Source organism: Indicator indicator, chromosome 8 (assembly GCF_027791375.1).
Source record: "Indicator indicator isolate 239-I01 chromosome 8, UM_Iind_1.1, whole genome shotgun sequence".
Lineage (NCBI taxonomy): Eukaryota > Metazoa > Chordata > Aves > Piciformes > Indicatoridae > Indicator > Indicator indicator.
This window is the reverse complement of record NC_072017.1, coordinates 6,798,668-6,821,938: the sequence shown is the minus strand read 5'-3', so window position 1 is coordinate 6,821,938 and position 23,271 is coordinate 6,798,668. Positions and strand designations below refer to the sequence as shown.

General features: G+C 42.1%; 2 protein-coding genes across 2 annotated transcripts in view; one reads left to right on the top strand and one right to left on the bottom strand.

Moving 5' to 3' along the window:
* Positions 1–492, bottom strand: part of RFC1 (replication factor C subunit 1) — a 32,628-nt gene extending 32,136 nt beyond the window's left edge. Inside the window, exon 1 of the mRNA XM_054383301.1 lies at positions 99–492. Within this exon, the coding sequence (XP_054239276.1) occupies positions 99–492 (394 nt within the window). The remainder of the gene's footprint in view (positions 1–98) is intronic.
* Positions 493–6,506: 6,014 nt separating this feature from the next.
* On the top strand, positions 6,507–21,304 carry KLB (klotho beta). Its single transcript, XM_054383199.1, has 5 exons — positions 6,507–7,244; positions 14,809–15,316; positions 15,785–16,053; positions 17,793–18,936; positions 20,943–21,304. The coding sequence occupies exons 1-5, from the start codon at positions 6,507–6,509 to the stop codon at positions 21,302–21,304; spliced, it is 3,021 nt and encodes a 1,006-aa protein (XP_054239174.1).
* The last annotated feature ends 1,967 nt before the right edge of the window (positions 21,305–23,271 follow it).

Below are 23,271 nucleotides of genomic sequence, written 5' to 3'. Positions count from 1 at the left end.
ACCGAAACCGAGTCCAACGATTCCAAGATCCGCGGAGCTGCAGCCGCGGCTAGAGGTAAACGCCATCCGGCCCTGCTGCCGGCGGGAAACTGCGCAACGTTCCCCTCCCTCCCTCACCACCCCTCCCAGGGGATAGCACGGAGTGCGGAAGAACACTCGCGGCCCCGCGATGCGCTCACCATGCTGCCGGCAGCGGTTTATCTGGCTAGCGGGACGCCTCCAGCTCCATGCCTCCGGCACCCCCACCTTCGCGCCAACTCCCGCAACCCGGCGCACCGTGCTGCCGTCACAGCCGCGACGGGCGGGGCGGTAGCGGTGGCACGTCACGGTGAGGCGGGACCGGCGGTAGTGGTGTTGGCCGAACTTCGGTGATGGAGCGGGCCTCTGGTCGCGTCGCCTCTTTCCCCCTGCCCTAGGTTCTCTGCAGGCGCCAACGGCTAGTTCTCCTGCAGCGGGGCCCGACAGGGCTTTAACCGCTGTTAACCGCTCCATGGAAGCTCGGCGGGAAGCCTGGGCATTGCGGCGGGACCGTGCGGGTTCGAAAATGGGTGCAGCAGCTCGCCTCAAAATGGTGGGCCTCACAGAACCACAGCATGACCGGGGTTGGAAGAGACCTCTGAGGATCATCTAGTCCAAGTCCCCTGCTAGAGCAGGGTCACCCAGAGTAAATCACACAAGAACACATCCAGGCAGGTTTGGAATGCCTCCAGCGATGGAGACACCACAGCCTCTCTGAGCAGCCTCCACCAGCGCTCTGCCACCCTCAAAATAAAGCTTTTCCTTATCTCTACCTGGAAGCTCCTGTGTTGCAGTTTGTGTCCACTGTCCCTCAGCTTTTCACTGGACACCACTGAGAAGAGTCTGGCTCCACCCTCCTGATGTGCACCCTTTAAATATTGATCAGCATTAATGACATCCCACTCATAGCTTTCTTCAGGCTGAACAGCCCCAGCTCTCAGCGTTTCCTCATAATGGAAGATGCTCCAGTCCTAGTGGCTCTCCAGCAGACTCTCCCATGGAATAGCGGTCACCTCTGACAAAATGGGACTGACAGCCTTAACAGTTTTAACAAACAACTGAACAGTGCCAGGCCTCTCTGACGTTTGCTGGGTTTTTTAAGGTACTGAGGCAAATGAAACACCTTAAGTACATGAACAGCTAATAACACAGCAGTGCAGTCACCGTAAGTCAGGTTTGAATCAGCACAGCACATAAACCAAGTCCTTTTAATAAAATGGTTTGAAATTGGAGTAGATTTAAGTTGGATGTTAGGAGAAAGTTCTTTACCACGAGGGTGGTGGAACACTGGAACAGGATGCCCGGGGAGGTAGTTGAGGCCCCTTCCTTGGAAGTATTCCAGGTGAGGCTCAACAGGGCTCTGGGCAACCTGATCTACTGGAGGATGTCCCTGTTCACTGCAGTTGGAAGGGATCTTTGGAGGTCCCTTCCAACCGAAACCAGTCTGTTTGCAGTCAGAACGCAGAAATTGCTACTGTTCTTTCATGAACACGCATGGTCAGGTGGATTCTTAAATTTCAGCATTAGCGCAGCTTGTGAATTTGTATTTGCCTGTCAGAAACAGATGACAGAGCATACCCACAGGACAGACCATGGTTTTCAGCCTGTTTTGCAAGTTATTCCATACCCACTCAACTATAATGGCTAAGCAAACAAAACTGCTATCACTTGAGAAAAACATCTCCAGCCGTACGTTTGTATTTACGTAGTTAATTCTCATTATGTAATTTTTAAAGGTCTATGTATTCCTGATACCAGAGCTAAAGGGTAGTTAAAATGGCTGACATGTGAAAGAGACAGACAAACTGTTTAAATAATGTTAAAAGAATTATTGCAGGTGGTTATCTCTGTTTGTAGTTGATAAAGCTACCTAGAATAACATCCAGCAGAGGACTATGTGCCTGTGGGCTTGTGACATATTCATGTTTCTTGGAAGGAAGGAGTTTAACCCTTTATAAAAAGAGCAGACTGAATACCTGGAATGACTATAATTCACTCCTGGGTATGGTGAGGAGAGAGAGGATACCTGTCTTTCTACGTGCATGGCTATGGAACCACTGCAAGTGGGAAAAACCTTGCTCTGACACAGGAAACAGAACTGAAAACTCATTGTATTATGATGCATTTTGTTAAAATGAAAGTAATATCCTTTGGAGTAAATCCTGATGCCGTCAGTCATGTTTTAAAGGCGTATTGCCCAACTGAAAATTCAGCTTTTTAACAAGTTTCACTATCATTTAAACCAAGGTAAATAATTTTTAAAATTAGACTTCTTCTCCAGCTTTGTGAAAATCACAGGCTGTTTGGCTTTTCCTATGGTTATTTTTTTCAAAAGACACTTAAAAAGCAAGACATTAACTCCTGAGCTTGAGTAGTTTTTCCTTATTGAACCAAAACAGTCCTGTTGATGTTGTTATTAGTAAAGGCTTTGTCTTGCTTACTGAGAGAGGAGGTTGTTAAGAAAAATATATTTTCTTATATTGGTAAATAAGTAATAGTTTTCATTTTTTATTAACATTTCCTGGATTATTTATTTTTTATTATTATTTTTATGGTATTGATATAATTTTGGAATCGAAATAAACTTTTATTGCAACCTTTGAAGCAATGCTTTGTTTACTGCTCCACAAAATTTGTCTTTTGAATTGGTTGAAACTTAATTGAACTGTAAGGCAGACAGATAATTTTGAATTCCATAAGGCACTGTTTCTCATGTGCTTTAGGGGACAACACAATCATTTAAGAAATCTTCGTAATAGAACAGAAAGTTTATGATTCTATGTTTGGAGTTTCATATGTATCCAAAGGACCTCTGAGGTTAGGAACTTCCCTAAAGAAATAGAGGATGATAATACTGAAAGGATGAGGAAAACACAACAAAAAATATGTTTTCTGAAATTTCAGGTTGAATTCCATATTTTATATAGCATTAACAGACATTAAAATACTCATTTACTACATGATAAGGCTCTGATTTGGAGAAATCCTGTAGAGAATACTTTGCTTACTAGAGTCTCTAGTAAAGAAAATCAAATTTCTCTCATGTTGTAGAAATGGGAATTAGCATTTTGTTGCAGACCAAAAATTCCCAAAATTCTTTGCAGATCAGTGGTCTAGTTTCTATTTACATTAGACTTCCCATAGTATCCCTCACAACTCTGTGTCTTTAGAAAAGACTTGATCCCATCTCAAACAGGTTTTGCTGCATAAGGTAAAGGTGTAAGGTAAAGAGAAGTGTTTGATTTGCGTCACTCTCTTGAGGCAGTTATGTAAGTTGTCCTTCTTTGAGCACTAGCAGAGCTGAGCAGCTGATGTTAATGTAAACATTACACTTCTCCTAAGTGAACTTTGTCTTTAAGGCTTTCCTCTCTCTCCATTTGCATACCTAGGCAGAACAAATATATCTTAACTCAGATACTCACCCTGACATTGCATGCATTCAAAACCTTTCAGCTGATGCCTTGGGTGTTTCTGCAAGTCAAACCCGAGGTTTTCAAGCCCAGCTCCTAAACCAAGGAGAATACATACTCAGTGGTCAAGTGAGGCAAAGCTAGCAGAGGAAATCTGATAGCTAAGAATCGAGCTGAATAATCATTAGACTTCCCAACTCCTCTAACAGTAATGGCAGGTACTCTGGAGACCTCAGCCTCTCCCAGCCTTGGTTTATTCTGAAATCACATTAAGTGCACAGCCAGAGGCAGAAAATCCCACTGTGCAGCTCCATACTGGTGTCCACATACAGCATCAGGGCTGGAGTTTGTACTGACTCTTCCACTACAGTTAGTGGAATAATTAATTCCTTCCTCTTCCTCCTCTCCCTTTGCACCCTCACTTCTCCACAGACTCTGATCACCTCATTCCTCTATGATAATTGTTTTCAAGATTAACAGTCACAGTGTTTCCTTTCCCCAAATCTTTGCTCAGCTAATCCAAACCTCCTTCCAAATTCAAGTAGTTTTCTTTTTGACTTTACCAAACAACATTCTAACCCAAACAGTTAAATATGAGAAAGCAGCAAGAAACCATATTCTGAGCCTTGAAACACTGAAATATTTTCAAGCCTTGATTGTGGCATGCTCCCAGTCGTATCAATAACAAGGAAAGAGAAGCAGTTCATCACTTTGTCCAGATCAAGTATTTGAGAGCACAAGTCTCTGATGCACTGTTCACATCTCATGCAGTTGCATCATGTTGTCTGCACTAAGATGCCAGTGGCACTAACTCTGCTGTAATCTGTGGGGTGAAGCCTCTTGTCATTACCTTGCCAATACACTGCCACTCTATTACAGAGCTGTCCTGGATGTTTTCAACTCAAGCATCTGCAAATCATGGTTACTAAACTGTTTTAGATGTACAGTGGCATCCATAAAGATGTTTTCTTTCAGTAAGTACAATCAAAGTTTTTAAATTTTAAAACAGAAGGATTATGTTAATGCAGTAACAATCCAAATTAGCATTTTTAAATGCTATTCCATAGAATAAAAGAGAAACATGTTTGTATATACTATACACCAATTTGTACTGTCACAGAATCACAGCATGATAGGAGTTGGAAAGGACCTGTGAAGGTCACCTAGTCCAACCCCCCTTTTAGAGCAGCATCACCCAGAGTAAATCACACAGGAACACATCCAGGCAAGTTTGGAAGACCTGTAGAGATGGAGACTCCACAACCTTTCTGAGCAGCTTGTTGCAGTCAGCACTCTGCCATCCTCCAAGTCCCTGTTTACTCTTCTCTTTTCCAACCTGTCCTTGACAGGATCTTGGTTGAAAAGTGTAGATCAGTTTCTTCAGGAAGCTGAAGGAATGCTGCACTTGTTACGTGGGAGAGACTCATGTTAGATGCACAGCTACCCCACCATCTGAGATCCACAGTGCAGAGCATGTCAGTGGGAGCTTTGTTCTTCACCTATGGTGACACTGTTTCTTGTAAAGGTGATACTTACAAACATGGTTCGAGGTTTTGTGGCTTTTCTTAAAAAGAAATATATAAAATGTCTTCCATCCTGTGTTGATTATCCAGCATTGCTATTAAACTAAAGGTATGTCTCCATGGCATTATACAGTGCTGCAAGCATGCTCTCAAGAGGTAGTAGGAGCAGTGAAGCAGCAGCCCAGCAGTCCTTCTGGACTGTTCTGCACATCCCTTCAGCAGCTGTGTGGATATCTCTCTCAAGTCTTTGTGTGGGTACACCTTTAGATTACTGTACTCAAGCCAAGCAGAAGTGGCAGGCCTCACTCTTACTGTGCTGAGTAAATAGCCTGTATCTCCACACAGGTAGTTTTGCTGTAATTTGAAATATGTTAAGAGCTGAAGGTCAACAGCATAATACGCACTGTACTGATGCCCCAGCTGTGTACACCAAGATTGTTAAATCAGTCAATACTGAAATAGCATCTTTCAGGGCTAATTATCTTTGCTAATGGTATTTCTTTGAAGAAATCCAGAGAAATTGCTCAAGGACTGGAACAGGGCCCTGCTAGAGCTGTACAGGAGTCTTTTTTATATGTCAGAAAACCAGTTCCATGTATTTGGAAGAAATCCTGCCTTGCTTTGCCTTTTTATACTTAGTGGGATGTGTGTCTGTCTCTTGTCCACAGCAACATTTCCTGTGAGCCCAGAGTACGAATTTTTCAGCAGAAGTGGGATGCTTGAGCAGGGCAGGACTGAGGAATGACACCCTGCCCTTTCAAGCACCTGATTAGACAAATGGGATAATTCATAGAATCATAGAATTGTTAGGGTTATAAGGGACCTCAAGGATCATCCAGTTCCAACCCCCCTGCCATGGGCAGGGACACCTCACACTACATCAGGTTGCTCAGAGCCACATCCAGCCTGGCTGCAAAAACCTCCAGGGATGAGGCTTCCACCACCTCCCTGGGCAACCTGTTCCAGTGTCTCACCACCCTCATGGTGAATAATTTCTTTCTAACATCCAATCTGAATCTACCCATTTCTATTCTTGCCCCATTCCCCCTAGTCCTATCACTACCTGACACTCTAAAAATCACTTCTTAATTGGAGACTGTGTAGTTTGAATTATATTTCTGCCACATTTCGAAATGCAGCTGCACAAGGAATAAAGGCCATGATAGCCTCTTGGCACCCTGCGTCACCTCAATTCACCCACCCAAATGACAGACCTTTATATTCATCATCAATTAGTTACTAGCACTTATATTGCTCAGGCAATCTCCTTTCCTGCAGTAAGAAGCCAGCTAGGTATCTCAGTGGTCACACAAAGGCCACCTCCCTAAAAATGACGCTGTTCTCCGACTCGTTCTAGGTCTCACAGTTCAGGCTAATCATTGACAAGGCTTTTACGATCACAACCTTTTAGTCAGGCTTTGATAACACACTCCAGCAGTTGGTGGCACATGAAGAAGACGGTCTCCAGAGCAGGGACTCCAACCTGATAAATGGATTTTTCTCAGCATCAGTGCAAGAAATCTGACATTTAACACTGGTGCTGTAAACCAGCAGAATGTGTGGCCAGAGATGGAAGAGAATCGTTGCTTTTTGGACATTACTCTTCATAGGGACAGTTACTGGGCTTGCTGGAGAGGGAAGATCTGTGTGGAAAAAGGACCCCCACTTCAGCCCTGTGAGTGAAACGCAGATGTTTCTGTATGACACTTTCCCCAAAGACTTTCTCTGGGGTATAGGGACAGGGGCCTTCCAGGTGGAAGGCAGCAGGAGGAAGGACGGGAGAGGCTCCTCCATCTGGGACCGCTTCATCCACTCAGAGTTCAGGGACGTTGACAGCACAGACGCCTCCAGTGACAGTTACACTTTGTTGGACAAAGATTTGTCTGCTCTGGATTTTTTGGGAGTTACTTTTTACCAGTTTTCAATTTCATGGTCAAGGCTTTTTCCCACCGGAGTGGTAGCAGCTCCCAATGAAAAAGGACTCCAGTATTACAACACTCTTATTGACTCTCTGCTTTACAGAAACATTGACCCCATAGTTACACTGTACCACTGGGACCTGCCCTTGATGCTGCAAGACAAATATGGGGGATGGCAAAACGAATCACTAATTGATATCTTCAATGACTATGCCACCTTTTGCTTCCAGACATTTGGGGATCGTGTTAAATACTGGATTACAATCCACAATCCATATGTAATTGCTTGGCATGGGTATGGCACAGGTATTCATGCTCCTGGAGAGAGAGGGGAAAGAGCAACTGTCTACTCTGTAGGACACAATTTGATCAAGGTACAGTACAGTCAGATTTTACAAATTGATCTTGCACTGCCATGGGAAATGATGGGAGGAATCAATCATGTAATCAATGTGCTAAAAACGGTCAAGGGATGTGGAAACTAGCTAAGGTAGTCTTTTTTTTTAATCCTCATGATGTTTTTATTGTTGTTGTCAAAACAGCTAACTCAGTAATTGCTTGTTTTAAAGTGCTTGATTATTATTTTATTTCAATTAGGGTTTGCCTACAAAATCTGGCTATTGAAGAGCATGATTTTCCTTCTTTATTCTTTCCACTTGGTTAAACACACTGACATGACCATTCATTCAGCTACACTGAAGGGACTATTCTGTTAGTTTATTTGCATTTATTATTATTTATATTGTATATTTATTTGCATTTGCATGTTGGATCAGTTCTACTAGCAGGAGACTATGTATATATAAATATGATTAGCTCTAGCTTGGTAAGATTATGTTGCAAAATGTTTATTGCTGAACTCACAAGGTCATCAGTTCTTGGGTTTGGAAGAAAACAAAGATCTTCAGCATTTGAGAGTTTCAGAATTACATTCTTTCCATGATGCTTTCAGCGTTGTAGTTTTTACGTCAGTCTTACTTACCAGCTGTCTTCTACTCAACTACACATCCCAAAAGCTTGATCCCATGATCAACAGCTGCACTACTGGGTCCTAAGTTCATGATGTTCTTTTCTAAGGAAGGACAAAAAGAGAAGACTGAAGTGGGTCGTATTTTTTAAGGAAAAAGTGGAGATACTGCTCATGACATTCCCAACAGCATGCAGAGTTTACAGCATCCCCTCTCACTGATGATCAGTTTCATTCTACGGAGTGATTAATTCTCATGCTTAGAAGCTTATGTTCTTGTTTTCTCTTGCTATAATTGAAAACAATTTCCAATAACAGCATTTTAATACAAGAATCAACTGTATCAATACAGCATTTTGTAACTCTGTGGTGCCCAAAGTACTTCACAGAGATCTCCTGCCTCTGCTAGAGCAGCTGCTGTAATTCCTCCCGCTCAGACTATTCCTAGCTGTCACCAAACGAATTTTTTCTACTACCTCCCATACATTATAATTAACACATACATCTTAACATATTTGTCCTACAGAAAAAAGTACACGTGGGGAAAAATTAATTGCAAGACTAGTTAAAAATATTCTGTGACTGATCGATGTCTGCTTCTTGTATTTGCTTCTGGGCTTGAACTTGCAGAACCTTTCTTTTCAGTGAATTCCCACTGCAGTAAATAGAAGTTTTACTCATAGAAAAGTCATTGAGCACCCTGAGTCACTGACTTCAGACTTAGCAGAAGAATGATTTAACAGCAGAGATTTGTGAAGCATCTCAAAGAGAACTGATACTCAGTCATTCTTTTGATTTTCAACTACTATCTAAAACATATTTGACATACTACATGGAAAAGATATAATGTAAGTTTGCAGCACTGCTTGCCTGCATTTCTGAGTGGCACAATCAAATCCAGGTTACCAAGCACACACCTTCTGTGTTTTCCAACTCTTTAAGATCCATGTCAGCAGCACACAGCACATCATGAGCGATACCTCTGCTGAAGAGTTCCACGAAGCCAAACACATAAGTTCCTCAGTCACTAGTATTTAAATCACAGACTTGATCCAGCAGTTCATTCTAGCTTTATAGTCTGTGATGAATCTGAACATAAAATAAATTACTCAAAGGAAGGAGTTAATGAGACTTTCAGCAACACACAACCCATTAACTATTTTTTTATTATTTTGGGTCAGAAATTGTTTTCTTGTATCTTTCTTCCAGCCCCATAAACACTACCTAATGTATTAGTAGTTCTCTCCTGTGACACTAAAATTTCTGAGGGTTTTACATTTATGAGGAATCTCAAATTTGTGGTAATGTATCTGAGGAACTGGAGTTTGATGCTTACAGTTAGAGGTGGAATGGAAGCTCTTGAGGAGCCAGTTGACATAGGTCAACTCATACAGAATCATAGCATGGTTTTGGTTGGAAAAGACCTTTAAGATCATTGAGTCCAACCATTCTAACTCTACCAAGTCTGGTGCTATACTATTTTTTATAATAAGTATCATGAGGGGAAAATAGAAAGCATTTATTTATATGTTTTATATATTTTTTTAAATATATATATTTCTGTCTCTCTTTAAAGAGATTTCACATGGCTTTACACTTCAGGACTGGTATATGCAAATTTGTTTCTCATTGTATGATGGCTACCTTCTCATTTACTACTGCAATCCAAAAATGGCCTCCCAAAAATAAAAGACCAACAAAATTGTCAGGTTTTGGCAGAGTAAGGCAAAATGTGTTAAAGGTGTTAACAAGATTCCCGTTTATGGCAGTGGCTGTAGGAAGAGCCATGTTGTCCACGTCAAGGCTCCATTTTTGGGCAGGCTGTTGAAAGACAATATTCTTTATGCCACCCTTTGTACATTGCCAGGTACACCCATGGAATATGCTGAGCAGGAAAAACAGGTCTGTAATGCTCAAAAGAAACCAATCCGATCACCACTCAGTTACACTGCAAATTGCTGAATCATCATTCTCAAGCCATTTTGTAGTACCTTTGGATAAACTAAATGAGGCTGTCTTATGAGTCCTGCTTTTCATCTCATTTACCAGTGCACTGCTGCAGTGTTGTGAGAATTAATCACCACTTGTCTAAAGGAGACCTTTTCTTTGCTATGCCAGTCATGAAGTATCTAAAGGAGATCTTTTCTGTACTATGTCAGTCATGAACTGAAGTTAACCTCTGCAGAACCACAACAACAACATAGCAAATCATAAACCTCTGCTATTTTGGACTTTGGATTATTTTATTGTAAGAACAGTTGGGAAATTGCTGGAGATTTTTGTGTCTCTAAAAGAGGACTGAAGAAATTTCTCTTAAACTATCAATTTTAGTAGACTAAAGAAATCCAACATCTTAAAACTGAAAAAATGGGCTGGCTTAAGGAAAAAGCCCACACATTTTAGAAGTGATTAAAACATTATCTCTTCTGTGAATGAATTCAAGTAGGTAATTAGGTAGCTAATCACAGAATGCTAGAGGTTGGAAGGAACCTCTGGAGGTCATCTAGTCCAACCCCCCTGCCAGAGCAGTTTGACCTAGAGCAGATTGCATAGGACAGCATCAAGGCAAGTTTTGAACGTCTCCAGAGATGGACATTCTACCACCTCTCTGGGCAACCTCTTCCAGTGCTCCACCACCCTCAACATAAAGTTCTTCCTGATGTTTAAACAGAACTTCCCATGTTCAGGTTTATGCCATTTCCTCCTGTCCTGTCACTGGGCAGCACTGAAAATACACCAGCCCCATCCTCCTGAGCCCCACCTGTTAAGTATTGATCACCATTAATAAGATCCTATTTTCTCTCCCCTCCCCTCCCTTCCCTCTTGTTTTGTATCACATACTGGGAAGTGACAATAAATTCCCTTTCAGACATGGTGGATCTGTCTTGTCAGGTTCATCTCTGTGCCCAGCTGTGTTACTCTCAGCTCTTTGGTAGCTCTCACTGTGCCAGGATCAATTTGTGGACACTGTTGCCTTTGGGATCTTTACAAGAGCATGTCCCAGAGAAGTCCCATAATTCAGTCTTCTTAAATTTCTACTGAATTATTTACATCCAACCAGACACTTTCTTCCCTTCCTTCAAAGGGGCCTCCTTTCCAGATGAAGCTACAGTAGTGCCCATGTTCTTACAGGAGGAGGGCAGAAATCTTTCTCCATCAAGTACAGCTCTAGGGTGGACAGTAGAATTGTCTATGCTTGTCAGTGTCTTTGTGGGAGATTTTTTGAATCATAGAAGCCAGCAGTGATGATGTAAAATTCAGCACTGATTCACACTTTTTGTATGATTTGTTATTTTCAGGTTAGCTTTCTTACACTTCTTGGCAATCATCAGGAAAACCAATCCAAATGCAAGGTGATTAGCATACAACAAAACTGACAGCAAAGCCTCAGTCCTTCAAAGGAAGAAATTTAGTTGCCTACATTTCAAGAGCACTTTTTTCCTTCACAAGGATTAAGCTCCAGAGTCAAATGGCAAAATAAGGACTTTAGGTCTTACTGACTACATGGCATCTTTATCAGAGACCAAAAGGGCTTGAACTGAAGTACACTCTCCAAATAAGCCACACACATCTGGCCTTCTTCTGAAGTGATCCATCATCATCAAACTCTGTATTCTAGCACTTTGTGGTTTAAAAAACAAACAGATAAATGCAAACTCAGAAAATTTTCTTAACATTTTTTAAGTTCTCATTTTCCTAAATGCCCTTGCTCTCCAGCACACTAAAATAACTCCATATACCCCTGACATTATGTGCTCATTACAGAGATATTCAAACAAAATTGGTTAACTTTAACATACCTAAAGAATTTGAGAGTACTGGTCTTTCAACTTTAAACTTGTTCTCTATGTACATGATAAATTAGAAGGTTAGAGACTGAAGGAGTGACAATATTTCAAGCAGAGAGGAGAACAACATTGCCTTGATTTTATTAAATTGACTTATCTATTCTTTTTACAGAATGACTTATACTAACTGACTTAGCACTCTGTGACTTTCAAATCTATAGAAAAACTTCTCTATTAAACCCAGGAGAATATGCTGAAATTAATGTGTCATATATATCTAGAATAAATACACACTATTGATCTTGCTTTCACTGTGTACTCAGCCTTGACATTTGTCCTTGATGTAACAAGGAAAGTGAAAGATTAAGGATTAAACTCTAACTGAAAAAAAAAAAAAAACCAAGAAAAAAGATTAGTCAAGATTTACTCCAAATAGCCACACTGATGTATGATACAGCTGTGAAACTGACATTTGGTTCATACCTGGTCTTACCAAATGAATCATACCAATCAGCTGGTTCCATCGTTTGCACTTACTGAATGCCTTCCATCTGAGAATGTTAAGATGCTTTACAGATAACTAACAACTCAAACCAGAATTACAGGCAAGGAAATGCTGTACTGTAAAAACCATGAGAATAGGCAAGTGGCTTTTTTTTTTTTTCCAGTAGAGGTAACCCTCAGTGAGACATCAGTGACACAGGAATTTGTGTATCCTGACTCATATTAAATGTACATATTTGTACCTGAGGTCTGCTCCTATAGGATACCTCTCACTGCATTTTCTCAGTGTTTTCGTAGTATTTTTAGTAGTAACTTGACTTTCTTCTAGTCATAGAATTTCTAGGTTGTAACAGACCTCAGGGATCATCTGGTTCCAACTCCCCTGCCATGGGCAGGGACACATCACATCACTGGATCAGGTTGCTCAGAGCCACATCCAGCCTGGCCTTAAAAACCTCCAGGGATGAGGCTTCTACCACCTCCCTGGGCAACCTGTTCCAGTGTCTCATCAACCCCTTGAAGGTGTGTATGAATATAATGAGTTGTCCCTCACTGTTTTTTACTTGTCAATATTGCACTCTAATCAGCTGGGGTTTGGCAAAGCCATCTTTTTCCACTTCACCTAGAAATGTGTGATTGCTAAGCTTTAGCTGGTACTGATGTCATGCTGCTTGGCACTGTGCTGACTTGAGCCAACGCAACCATGTACCTTGCACTAAACAGTGGTGTTAATAGCCTCTGTCTGGAAAAAAAAAATAGTAATCAGTTGAGAAATCACTACAGGCAAAGAACAAAGCAAGCCTGGACCCAGCAGCCACCCCAGGCTAGACCTTCAGGAGAGGACAGTGATGATGAGAGTGGTAAGAAATCCATTTTGTAATGTTTTTAACTGCATCTTGCAGTTTGCCTCCTGAGCACAATTTTCCTGACTTCCCCCTTCAGCTACAGAAGCTGCATTTCAAAGGTTAATGTTACTTTATCAGCACTTTCAGAGACAGACCTTGAGCAAACGTTACAAGCATGACCTTAGAAACCATAAACAACTGATACACAAAATTTCACAAACTGTAATTCTTCGGTACCCCCGGCCTTAACCAAATATCTACCTGACATCAGGTCCTTTGTTTTTTTAAACTCTCAAGGCTGTGTGTTTCTAGATAAACTGAAGTTATTGTCCAAGGTAAGCAGTGCTGTTTGGCTTGAAAATGATGTCAGACTAACTGGACACTCGATGCATTTCACAATGCTGCTCAGTGGTTATTCTGGGTGCAAACATTTGTTTTCTCTCCAGCTTAAGAGTATAAAGCAACACTTTAGGGATTAGGTAAACCCTGAGTTATTTGACAACTCCACAGCTGGCAGAGGTCAGCTCCCCTCTTGTGTGTCAGGCATTGGAACGGGCTGCCCAGGGAAGTGGTGGAGTCACCATTCCTGGAGGTGTTAAAAAAAATGTGTAGATGTGGCACTTTGGGACATGGTTTAGTGGGCATAGTAGTGTTGGATTGATGGTTGGACCTGATGAGCTTAGGCTGGACCTTAATGAATGTAATTCTCTGTTGTGATTCATATTGCAGTCCAGAGCAACCCTCTATGTGACTGATGATGCTAGTGGTTCTCAGTCTCCCATGTATTCTTCACTTGTAGGAGGGTAAATTTTGACTTCTGTATTCTGTTACTTAAAGAAGGTGACAACGTTAACCTTTCTTAAACACGATGATCATCAGAAAAAAGGAATTTAGATGTGATAGGCATTCCTTGTGACTAACATGACACAGAGATGTGGTGCTGAAGGATATGGTTTAGCACCAGACTTTGTAGAGTTAGAGAATGGTTGGACTCGATGATCTTAAAGGTTTTTTCCAACCAAAATGATTCTATGGATAGTAAAACTTCTCTCTGTCCTAGGGCAGTTAATATTTGGCTGGTTATGGTATTCAAACAAGCCATACCCAACAAATCTTATGAGATACTGCTGCTAAATTTCCTTTTAAAACCAAAGTGGTTGCTCTCTGCTTAAAATGAATAAGCTTCATTCTGTGCTGTTGCATGTGCTGTCAAAAAAAGACACTATTACAGCAGCTTCAAAGAAGAAATTAATTAAATTTCTCGATCAAAATTTTCACACAGAACTGTGAAAGTCAACATTAAAGTTCAAGCTTTGCAGCTGTGTCCTTTCTCCAAGTTTTTACATTTAGTGACTGCAAATATCAAAAATTGAACATTTACTCAAATGATGAGACCAGACTAAGACAGAGGAAGTGTATCCCAAGGAGAGGGATGGGGTGGATGTGGTTTGATCAGAGTAAATCCATAGCACAGAACCAACACTGACACTTGAAATATACCATTTATGGAACAATTCTAAACATGGCTTAAAAAGTTAACTACCATCAGTCACTGCTTGACAAAGAAAGAAAGGCCTGACTAAACCACAGAGTCAAATCCTATCAGTAACAGATTTTGAGTCCCAAAGTGTCCATGTAACAGCTATTCATATCCTTGTTGGGAGCTCTTGTGAAATTTAGACCTGTGTTAAAAGGCCAAAAGTCACAGCCCTAACCTGTCACAGGAACAGAAGTCTGCAGAGAATCAGATGCAGCTACCTGCCAGTCTAGCTGCTGCTGAACAAACACAGAGATTGATTTGAGTTACCATGTAACGCTATTTTTCTCTCATCAGGCTCATGCAAAAGTTTGGCACAGCTACAAAAAACACTTTCAGCCACACCAGAAGGGGATGATGTCCATAGTATTGGGATCCCACTGGATTGAACCCAACAAATCAGATGATGCTTTGGACATCTCTAAGTGTCAGCAGTCAATGGAGAGAGTCCTGGGATGGTTTGCTAAACCCATCTATGGGGATGGAGATTATCCAGAAGAACTGAAAAACGAGTTCTCGTTTTTGCCACGTTTTACTGAGGATGAGAAAAACTACATCAAGGGAACAGCTGACTTCTTTGCCTTCTCCTTTGGTCCTAACAACTTTAAACCTCCAAGCACTCTACCAAAACTGGGACAAAATTTGTCACTCGATTTAAGGGAAGTACTGAACTGGATTAAACTGGAATACAACAGTCCTCGCATCCTGATTGCGGAGAATGGCTGGTTCACAGACAGCCATGTGAAAACAGATGATACCACAGCCATCTACATGATGAAAAACTTCATTAATAAGGTTTTACAAGGTTTGTACACAACTTAGTTGCTGGGTATTCTGAGAGCTTTTTAAGACCATTTGATATTTAGCTCTGTAATGATTTAATTTTGGTTTTGGAAAGAGATAATGGCAACAGAGTTAATTATTAATTACTGTGTGAGTACAAGCCGTACCATCAGGATCTACTGGTGCTAGGTATTGTACAAGCACAGAAAAAAAACATAGTCACTGTCTCAGAAAGCTGAAGTCCAACATCTGTGTTTGATGTTAAAACTAAGTGCAAAACTGAGTCATAAATTTTATATATATATATATATATATATATAAATAAAGACTAAAATGTATTGAATGTCTGTCATGGTTTTGCAATGAATTACAATGAGCCAATAACCTTGTGAGTGGTGAGAATACTCAAAAGAGTTTCTAAGTGAATAAATCTTACATGTGTTAAGATTGCTAAATGTAAGACTGATGGATGTTACTGTCTCTTACACAGCTATTAAATATGACAACGTAGATGTGTTTGGTTACACCGCCTGGTCACTCCTGGATGGCTTTGAATGGCAACATGCTGACAACATCAGGCGTGGATTATTTTATGTAGACTTCAAAAGTGAAAAAAAGGAAAGGATTCCCAAGTCATCTGCATTTTACTACAAACAAATCATACGAGAAAATGGCTTCTTCCCAAGGGAGTCTACCCCAAGCTTGCAAGCTCAGTTCTCCTGTGACTTCTCCTGGGGTATTACCGAGTCTGTTCTTAAGGTAGGCACAAACTATCAGGAAGATTACTGGAGGCAAAGTGATTGACAGCTTTACTTTGTGATTGAGCGCCTTGTGTTCAGGAATCTCAGTGCAAGCTGCAAACACAAGCCAGACCCAGCCATAACTGCATGGATTCAACTTTTCCTGCTTTACAGGTATTCAAGAGAGTTAGTCACAGAGGGCTGGTTTGCTCCTACAGCAGCAGACCCCATTGCAGGAGCCCTTCCAAGGCTGGCCCTCCCTCACTTTCCCTCCAGCTGCATCTCCACCTGGCACATCAGATAGGAAATTTCAGAGCAAGAAGTTGACCTCAACTGATTGTTCCTGGGTTATTTTTCAACCAGGGGAGTTTCCTAACCCGGTGTTGTATGGTGTGACCACACGACAGCATGACCTAGAGTGTGGCACAGGGCAGGGACAGGTAGTTTATGCTGGTGGCTTCAGAGCTGCTTGTGTAAAGCTACCAAACAAAGCAGGAACAGATTCCTGGGTTGAGCCTGGCTCTAAGTGCCACTTGCACAAGTGGGCAATAAACTGTTATTTGAAAAGGTTTATACAACTGGTGAAGATAACCAACATCAGCACGTACTGCTTTTACCAGCTGACTTCACATCTGAAAAGAGATCCTACCATCTTTTTTCCCAAACTGATTCCTACAGTATCTATTTCTACTTTAAATGTGGCTGATAAGCTAACCATATTTATGGGCAGTGCTGGGATACTTTGCCATCAATGATCAACATCAGCCTCAGCAAATCACAACAAAACTCCCTAACTTAACCTATTCCTTGATAATCATAGAGGGGAAAAATATACTTTGTTAATCATTCTAACGAAATATGCAATAAAGTCCATTTTATTTTAAAAAAATGCAGATTCAATCTAACTATTTTAAACTTCACCACATTCATAGAATCAGAGAATGCATCAGGTTGGAAGGAACCCTTGAAGGCCATCTTGTGCAACATCCCTGCAATGAGCAGGGACATCTTTAATGCGATCAGGCTGCTCAGGACCCCATCAAATTTGTCCTTGAATGTCTCCAGGGATGGAACCTTCACCACCTCTCTGGATAACTTGTTCCAGTACTTCACTTTCCTAAATTTTCATATTGTATTATGAATCCTATGAAAAGTGTTTTTAAAAAAAAATTGAATGGGAAAAAAACCCTGTGTTATGAAGGATGTATCTTATGCTAACCTTGTTAACTAGTAGAAAATAGCAAAGATACAACCAACAGTAAGTACTATAAGCTGTGTCACATGTTTACATGAGGAGGACTGCCAGTCAGACAGGGAACATTCTGCTACACCTTCACAAGGTTTACCTCAGCAGCAAGCCAAAGTAATCCATGCTGCCTCGTACTGCCCCCTCAGTGTTTGTTCCTACCATCCAGCTCTCCTGCCACCTGCCTGAGAACCGCTCTTTGCATGACCAGAGAGTGAATTAAATCAGGGAGGTGCATCTGTGTGAAAATGTATGGGTGCAGGCTGGTGGCAGGGGAAAAAAAAACCCACAGTATAGGCACATAAAGTACAATTGTAATGTTTTTTGTAGGTGAAGAGCAGAATGGGTAAGACAACCACTAACACAAAGCCCTCTTTCCCTCAGAATACCTAAAAGGGACCTTCTGACATCCAGCACTACTCCTACAGCCAAACACAGGCAGAAATGCAGACCTCAATCAGGCATTCATTTAACTAAACCCCACTTGTAACACCCTGTTTCTATTCTCACAGGCAGAATCCATGGCTTCCTCACCACAGTTCTGTGATTCCAGCCTGTACCTCTGGAACATCACTGGAGATGGGTTGCTGCACAAAGTTAAAGGGGTGAAGCTCAAAACCCGACCAGCACAGTGCACAGATTTTGTCAGTATTAAAAAGCAGCTTGACCTGCTGGAGAAGATGAAAGTCACACATTACAGGTTTGCACTTGACTGGTCACTAATTTTACCCAACGGAGATCAGTCAGTGGTCAATCGGCAAGTCCTGAGGTACTACAGATGTGTGATTAGCGAAGCAGTGAAACTCAACATTCAATCCATGGTCACCTTGTATTATCCAACTCACGCCCACCTGGGCCTGCCAGGTCCTCTGCTGCAGGCAGGAGGGTGGTTGAACCAGTCAACTGCCCAGGCTTTTGCAGGCTATGCAGCTTTGTGTTTCCGGGAACTTGGTGATCTGGTTAAACTCTGGATTACAATAAACGAGCCGAACCGGCTGAGCGATGCCTACAACAGGAGCAGCAACGACACATACCGGGCAGCACACAACTTGCTATTAGCACATGCCATGGCCTGGAGAACATATGATGAGCACTATCGGTCCTTCCAGCATGGCAAAGTGTCCCTGTCCCTGCATTCTGACTGGGCTGAACCGGCCAACCCCTACCTTGAATCTCATTCAAAAGCTGCCAACAGGTTTCTTCAGTTTGAGATAGGCTGGTTTGCTGACCCTATATTTAAGACTGGGGACTACCCAGCTGCCATGAGGGAATACATCAGCTACAAAAGCAGGAAAGGCCTCTCGCACTCTTCGCTGCCGTCTTTCACGAGTGAGGAGAGGCAGCTTGTCAAAGGCGCAGCCGACTTCTATGCGCTGAATCATTTCACCACCAGATTTGTGATTCATGAGCCTCAGAACGGGAGCCAGTATGAATTTGATCGTGACATTCAGTTCCTGCAGGACATCACCTGCCTGAGCTCCCCTTCTCGGCTGGCCGTGGTACCCTGGGGCATGCGCAAAGTTCTTGGGTGGATTAAAGAAACCTATGGGGACATTGATATTTACATCACAGCCAACGGAATAGATGACCAGTCCTTAGGCAACGATGAACTGCGGAACTATTACTTGGAGAAGTACCTACAAGAGGTTTTAAAAGGTGAGTATATGGTAGATCCAAGTTCTCTAGAGCCCTTTGTGTAGTTCAGACACAGGCATTCCTCAAAAAGGCACCTAAGGCTTGCCCTAGATAGAGAAAGCAGCTCTGGTTGAGATGTGGGAACCAGCCATCAGTATTCAGCCCCCTGAGGGGCCTGGTTCTGCAGCCACGCTCAGGGCAGATACAACACAAAGCAATGGCATCAAGTCCTTCATGTGAGATGCAGCCACAGCTGCTTCCAGATTAAACATGTGAAAAGCCATCTGGGCATGCATATAAAACGAAGTAGTTGTTCAGAAGCCGGCATTTCAGACCAACAGGTCCTGAGAAACAACTCTAGTTTCTACTCTACAAAGAAAAGTGGAAGGCTCCTTACTTGTTTGCTGAACTAAAATCATTGGACAGGAAAGGACAGGAAAGCACAAGCTGGAGGGATATACAGAAGAATAGAGCAGGTCACCAGACTTTTAAGGAGCTGATGTTGAAGCGAATCAGACTCTAGTTCCTGTTCCACTACTTTCTTTCTCCTGGGCACCTACAACAATCCAGTTCTTCACTTTAGGGGAAAATGGAAAACAGTTACAGAGCAAGGGGACAAAAACGTTCAAGGCAACAATCTTTAGCAAGAGCTTATTGTAGGAAAAATGCTGCAGGGACCTCACCCTTTCCATCCCTCTTCAACCAAACATTAAAAGGAAAGCAGCGAGGCACAGGATACAAGAAAGACCCCAGTCCCTGAACCACACAGCCGATCCGAACCACACAACACATGCCTGCACACAGTATTGGTGAGCACTTGTGAATTTCCTGACCAGGACATGAGACATCTAAAATGCTTTCTGAGGCATATGAGCCCAGACATAGTCTGCACATCCTAGCTTCTCCTCTCTGGGAGCTATGTAAACAAAAAAAAAAAAAAAAAAAAGAGAGAGGTCTTACTCATGGTCAAGCACAGCTACAGTCTAGATACCAAGAAGAAATACAGCATTGCCCTTCAGTGTGTGCTCTTTTGCAGTTACTTCCGACCTTCATTTCACATAAAAGAACAGTAAGTTACAAAGGGAAGTAAGTTGTTAAATGTTTATAAGCATGTTTCATCAAATGTTTATAAGCATGTTTCATCATAGTATTCTTTTTAATTTTTGGATTCCATGACACTTCATAGTTCTCCCAGGAAGATCTCCTCAATTAAAAATGTTCTTGCTTAATCTGGGTCATATCCCTGACCATGGTCTCTGCTTAGTCATTCACTGAAGAGATACTTACTCCCCAAGAATTTCAATTTATCAATTCATCCAAGCATTTTCACCCAAAACATGTGTGCAAGCAGTGTAACACACAGCCATGGGAGCTGCTGGGCTGAGCAGCTGGGTTTGGAGCAGGACAAGCTCTTCTCATGGCAGACTTGAGCAGATGCTACCCTCGAGTCATCCCAGCTGCGATCAGTACAGAGCAGCACCTGGATTTTCACAGGGATGTGAGATTCCCAGCTCTAACCCTGTTCAAATCCAGCTTTCAAATAAGTCCAGAAAACTCCCAAATTATTTTTTTAAAAACAGTGATGCACAGGTGTCAGGAGGATGGAGCCAGACTCTTCTCAGTGGTGTCCAGTAACATGACAGTCAAATGGGCATAGACACAAGGGGCAATGGACACAAACTGGAGATACCATGTAAACAGAAGGAAACAATTCTTCACTTTGAAGGTGGCAGAAAAGTGGAATAGGCTGTCCAAAGAGGTTGTGGAGTCTCCTTCTCTAGAGAGATTCCAAACCCACCTGGATGTGTTCCTGTGTGTGATTTACTCTGGGTGGTCCTGCTCTAGCAAGGAGGTTGGACTAGATGATCTCCAGAGGTCCTTTCCAACCCTGACCATTCTGTGATTCTATGTGAATTGTAGGTTTTTAACTGATATATTAATAATTTGAAATCTGAACTCATTGCCAGAAAGTCTGCAGGTCATACAAGGTTTGATTAACATTTGGTTTTGGTTTTTCTCCTTCCCAGCATACTACATTGATCAAGTCAAGATTAAAGGCTACTATGCATTTAAGCTGACTGAAGAAAAATCTAAACCCAGATTTGGATTCTTCACTTCAGATTCCAAAGGAAAGCCCTCAATAAAATTTTACAACAGCCTGATAAGCAACAATGGCTTCCCTGCCAACTACTCAGCCTGCAATCCCTCCCACCACGAGAAGCAGTGCAGCTTCTGCTTGTTCATTTCTCAGAAGAAGCCGTTCATATTCTTTGCCTGCTGCCTTTTCTCTACCCTCATCTTGCTTTTAACCATTACTGTTTTTCACAAAAGGAAAAGAAGAAAACGTTTTAAGGCAAAAAGCATCCAGTGCCTCTGCGTTTCTTTGTGAAGAGGGGACACAAGCCTGTTTTCAGTGAGCCCCATCAGTTTGCATTCTACAGAGGACAATGCAGAGCAGCCAGATGTAGAAAAGCACTACATGAGTCACTCCAGTCACACACCCCAAGCTTGTTGTTGGGAATAGGAAGGAAGCATGTGCACAGGGAGAACATTCATTTCAGGTGAAATGACTTTTATCCACCTACAGTACAGAAAAGATAAAATCATCTATTAAAAAAAAAAAAAACACAACAAAAAACCCAACCCAAAACCAAAAACATTTGATGACTCTCCTGTGCTTTGGAAGAACCTCTCAAACAGTTTGACTTGAAAAGAGATACTGTGAGAACTGATGTGCACTTTTCTATGAACCTCTAGGCCAAAGTGTCTTGTGATATAGTCATGTTGTGTTGTTGAGCATGGACCTGCAGCTATTAAGGTTTACAAATAAAAGTGTTATTAAAACCTGCAAACCCTCCTCTAAGTACAACACCAAGAATTAAATGTCCCAGGCCAACTACAGAAGATGTCTCTACAACGGATCTAGATTAACTCCATCATCACCCAGCATACCTGTATCTCTTGCATACTGGGGCATGTAGAGATCAGATGTCAGCGTTTTAAGCAAATATAACCAGACCCCCACAGGAGACAAGTCACAATAATATACAATCACCAGTTTTTATGTCCAAAACCATGGAATCATAAAATCATTTTGGTTGGAAAAGACCTTTAAGATCATTGAGTCCAACCATTACCGAGTCCAACCATTACCAAGTCCAACCCCAAGTCCAAGTCCAACCATTACTAACTCTACCAAGTCTGGTGGTAAACTATGTCCCTCAGCACCAAAACTGTGCCTCTTCTAAAAACTTTCAGGAATGGGGATTCAAGTACCTCCCTGGGGAGCCTTTCATTCAATAAATTTAGTTTAGTATCCAATCTAAACCTCCCCTGGTGCAACTTGAGGCCATTTCCTCTCGTCACTTGGGAGAAGAAACCAACCCCCACCTCACTCCAGCCCCTTTTCACAGTGTTGTAGAGAGCGACAAGGTCTCCCCTCAACCTCCTTTTCTCCAGACTAAACAACCCATTTCCTCAGCTGCTTCTCACCAGCCTGTTCTCCAGACCCTTCACCAGCTTTGTTGCCCTTCTCTGGGCACTCCTCCAACACTTCAACATCTTTCTTGTAGTGAGGGTCCCAAAACTGAACCCCAGTACTCAAGGTGTGGCCTCATCAGTGCTGAGTACAGGGGGATAATCACTTTCCCTGGTCCTGCTGGCCACACTATTCCTGATCCAGGCCAGGATGCTTGGTCACCTGGACACACACTGCCTCCTGTTCAGCCAGCTGTCAATCAGCACCCCAGATCTTTCTCAGCTGGGCAGCTCTTCAGCCACTCTGCCCATAGCCTGGAGCCTTCATAGGGTTGTTGTGCCCAGGAGATGGGGCTGATATAAAAATTCTGACTATCAGAGAACATAAAAATAACACTAACTATTGATTTACTCAAGAGAGTAACAAATGTAATTCTAAATTGCACTTATTAATACAAATAAATGTCTCTTGAAATTGTCGCTCTGGTCAAATGCCAGTGCAAACCATGGGTGGGATAAAACCCATGAGAGTTTATTGCTGCATTAAACAAAAGCTACCAAGATGGGCATGATGTTCGTAACAGATAAATGAACCTGGTACCTTCTTTAAACTTTATAGGCACCAAGCCCAGGGGTTTCTCTTGGTTTGGTTTTGGTCATCCCAAAATGAGCCCAGCAGGTTTCTCCTGTGATTGCACCATCATTTCAAATTCCCCTTGGCCAGCCTCTTCAGTCACTGCATCAGATCACCAGTGCCCAGGCAGGGAGCACACACCCCTGGAGAGGGGTAGAGACACCTCTCTAAAAATGGAACTATGGACATAAAGAGCCACCAGTAAAATTCCTGCTGCCTTCCTCCACTTCACAACCTACTTTTCC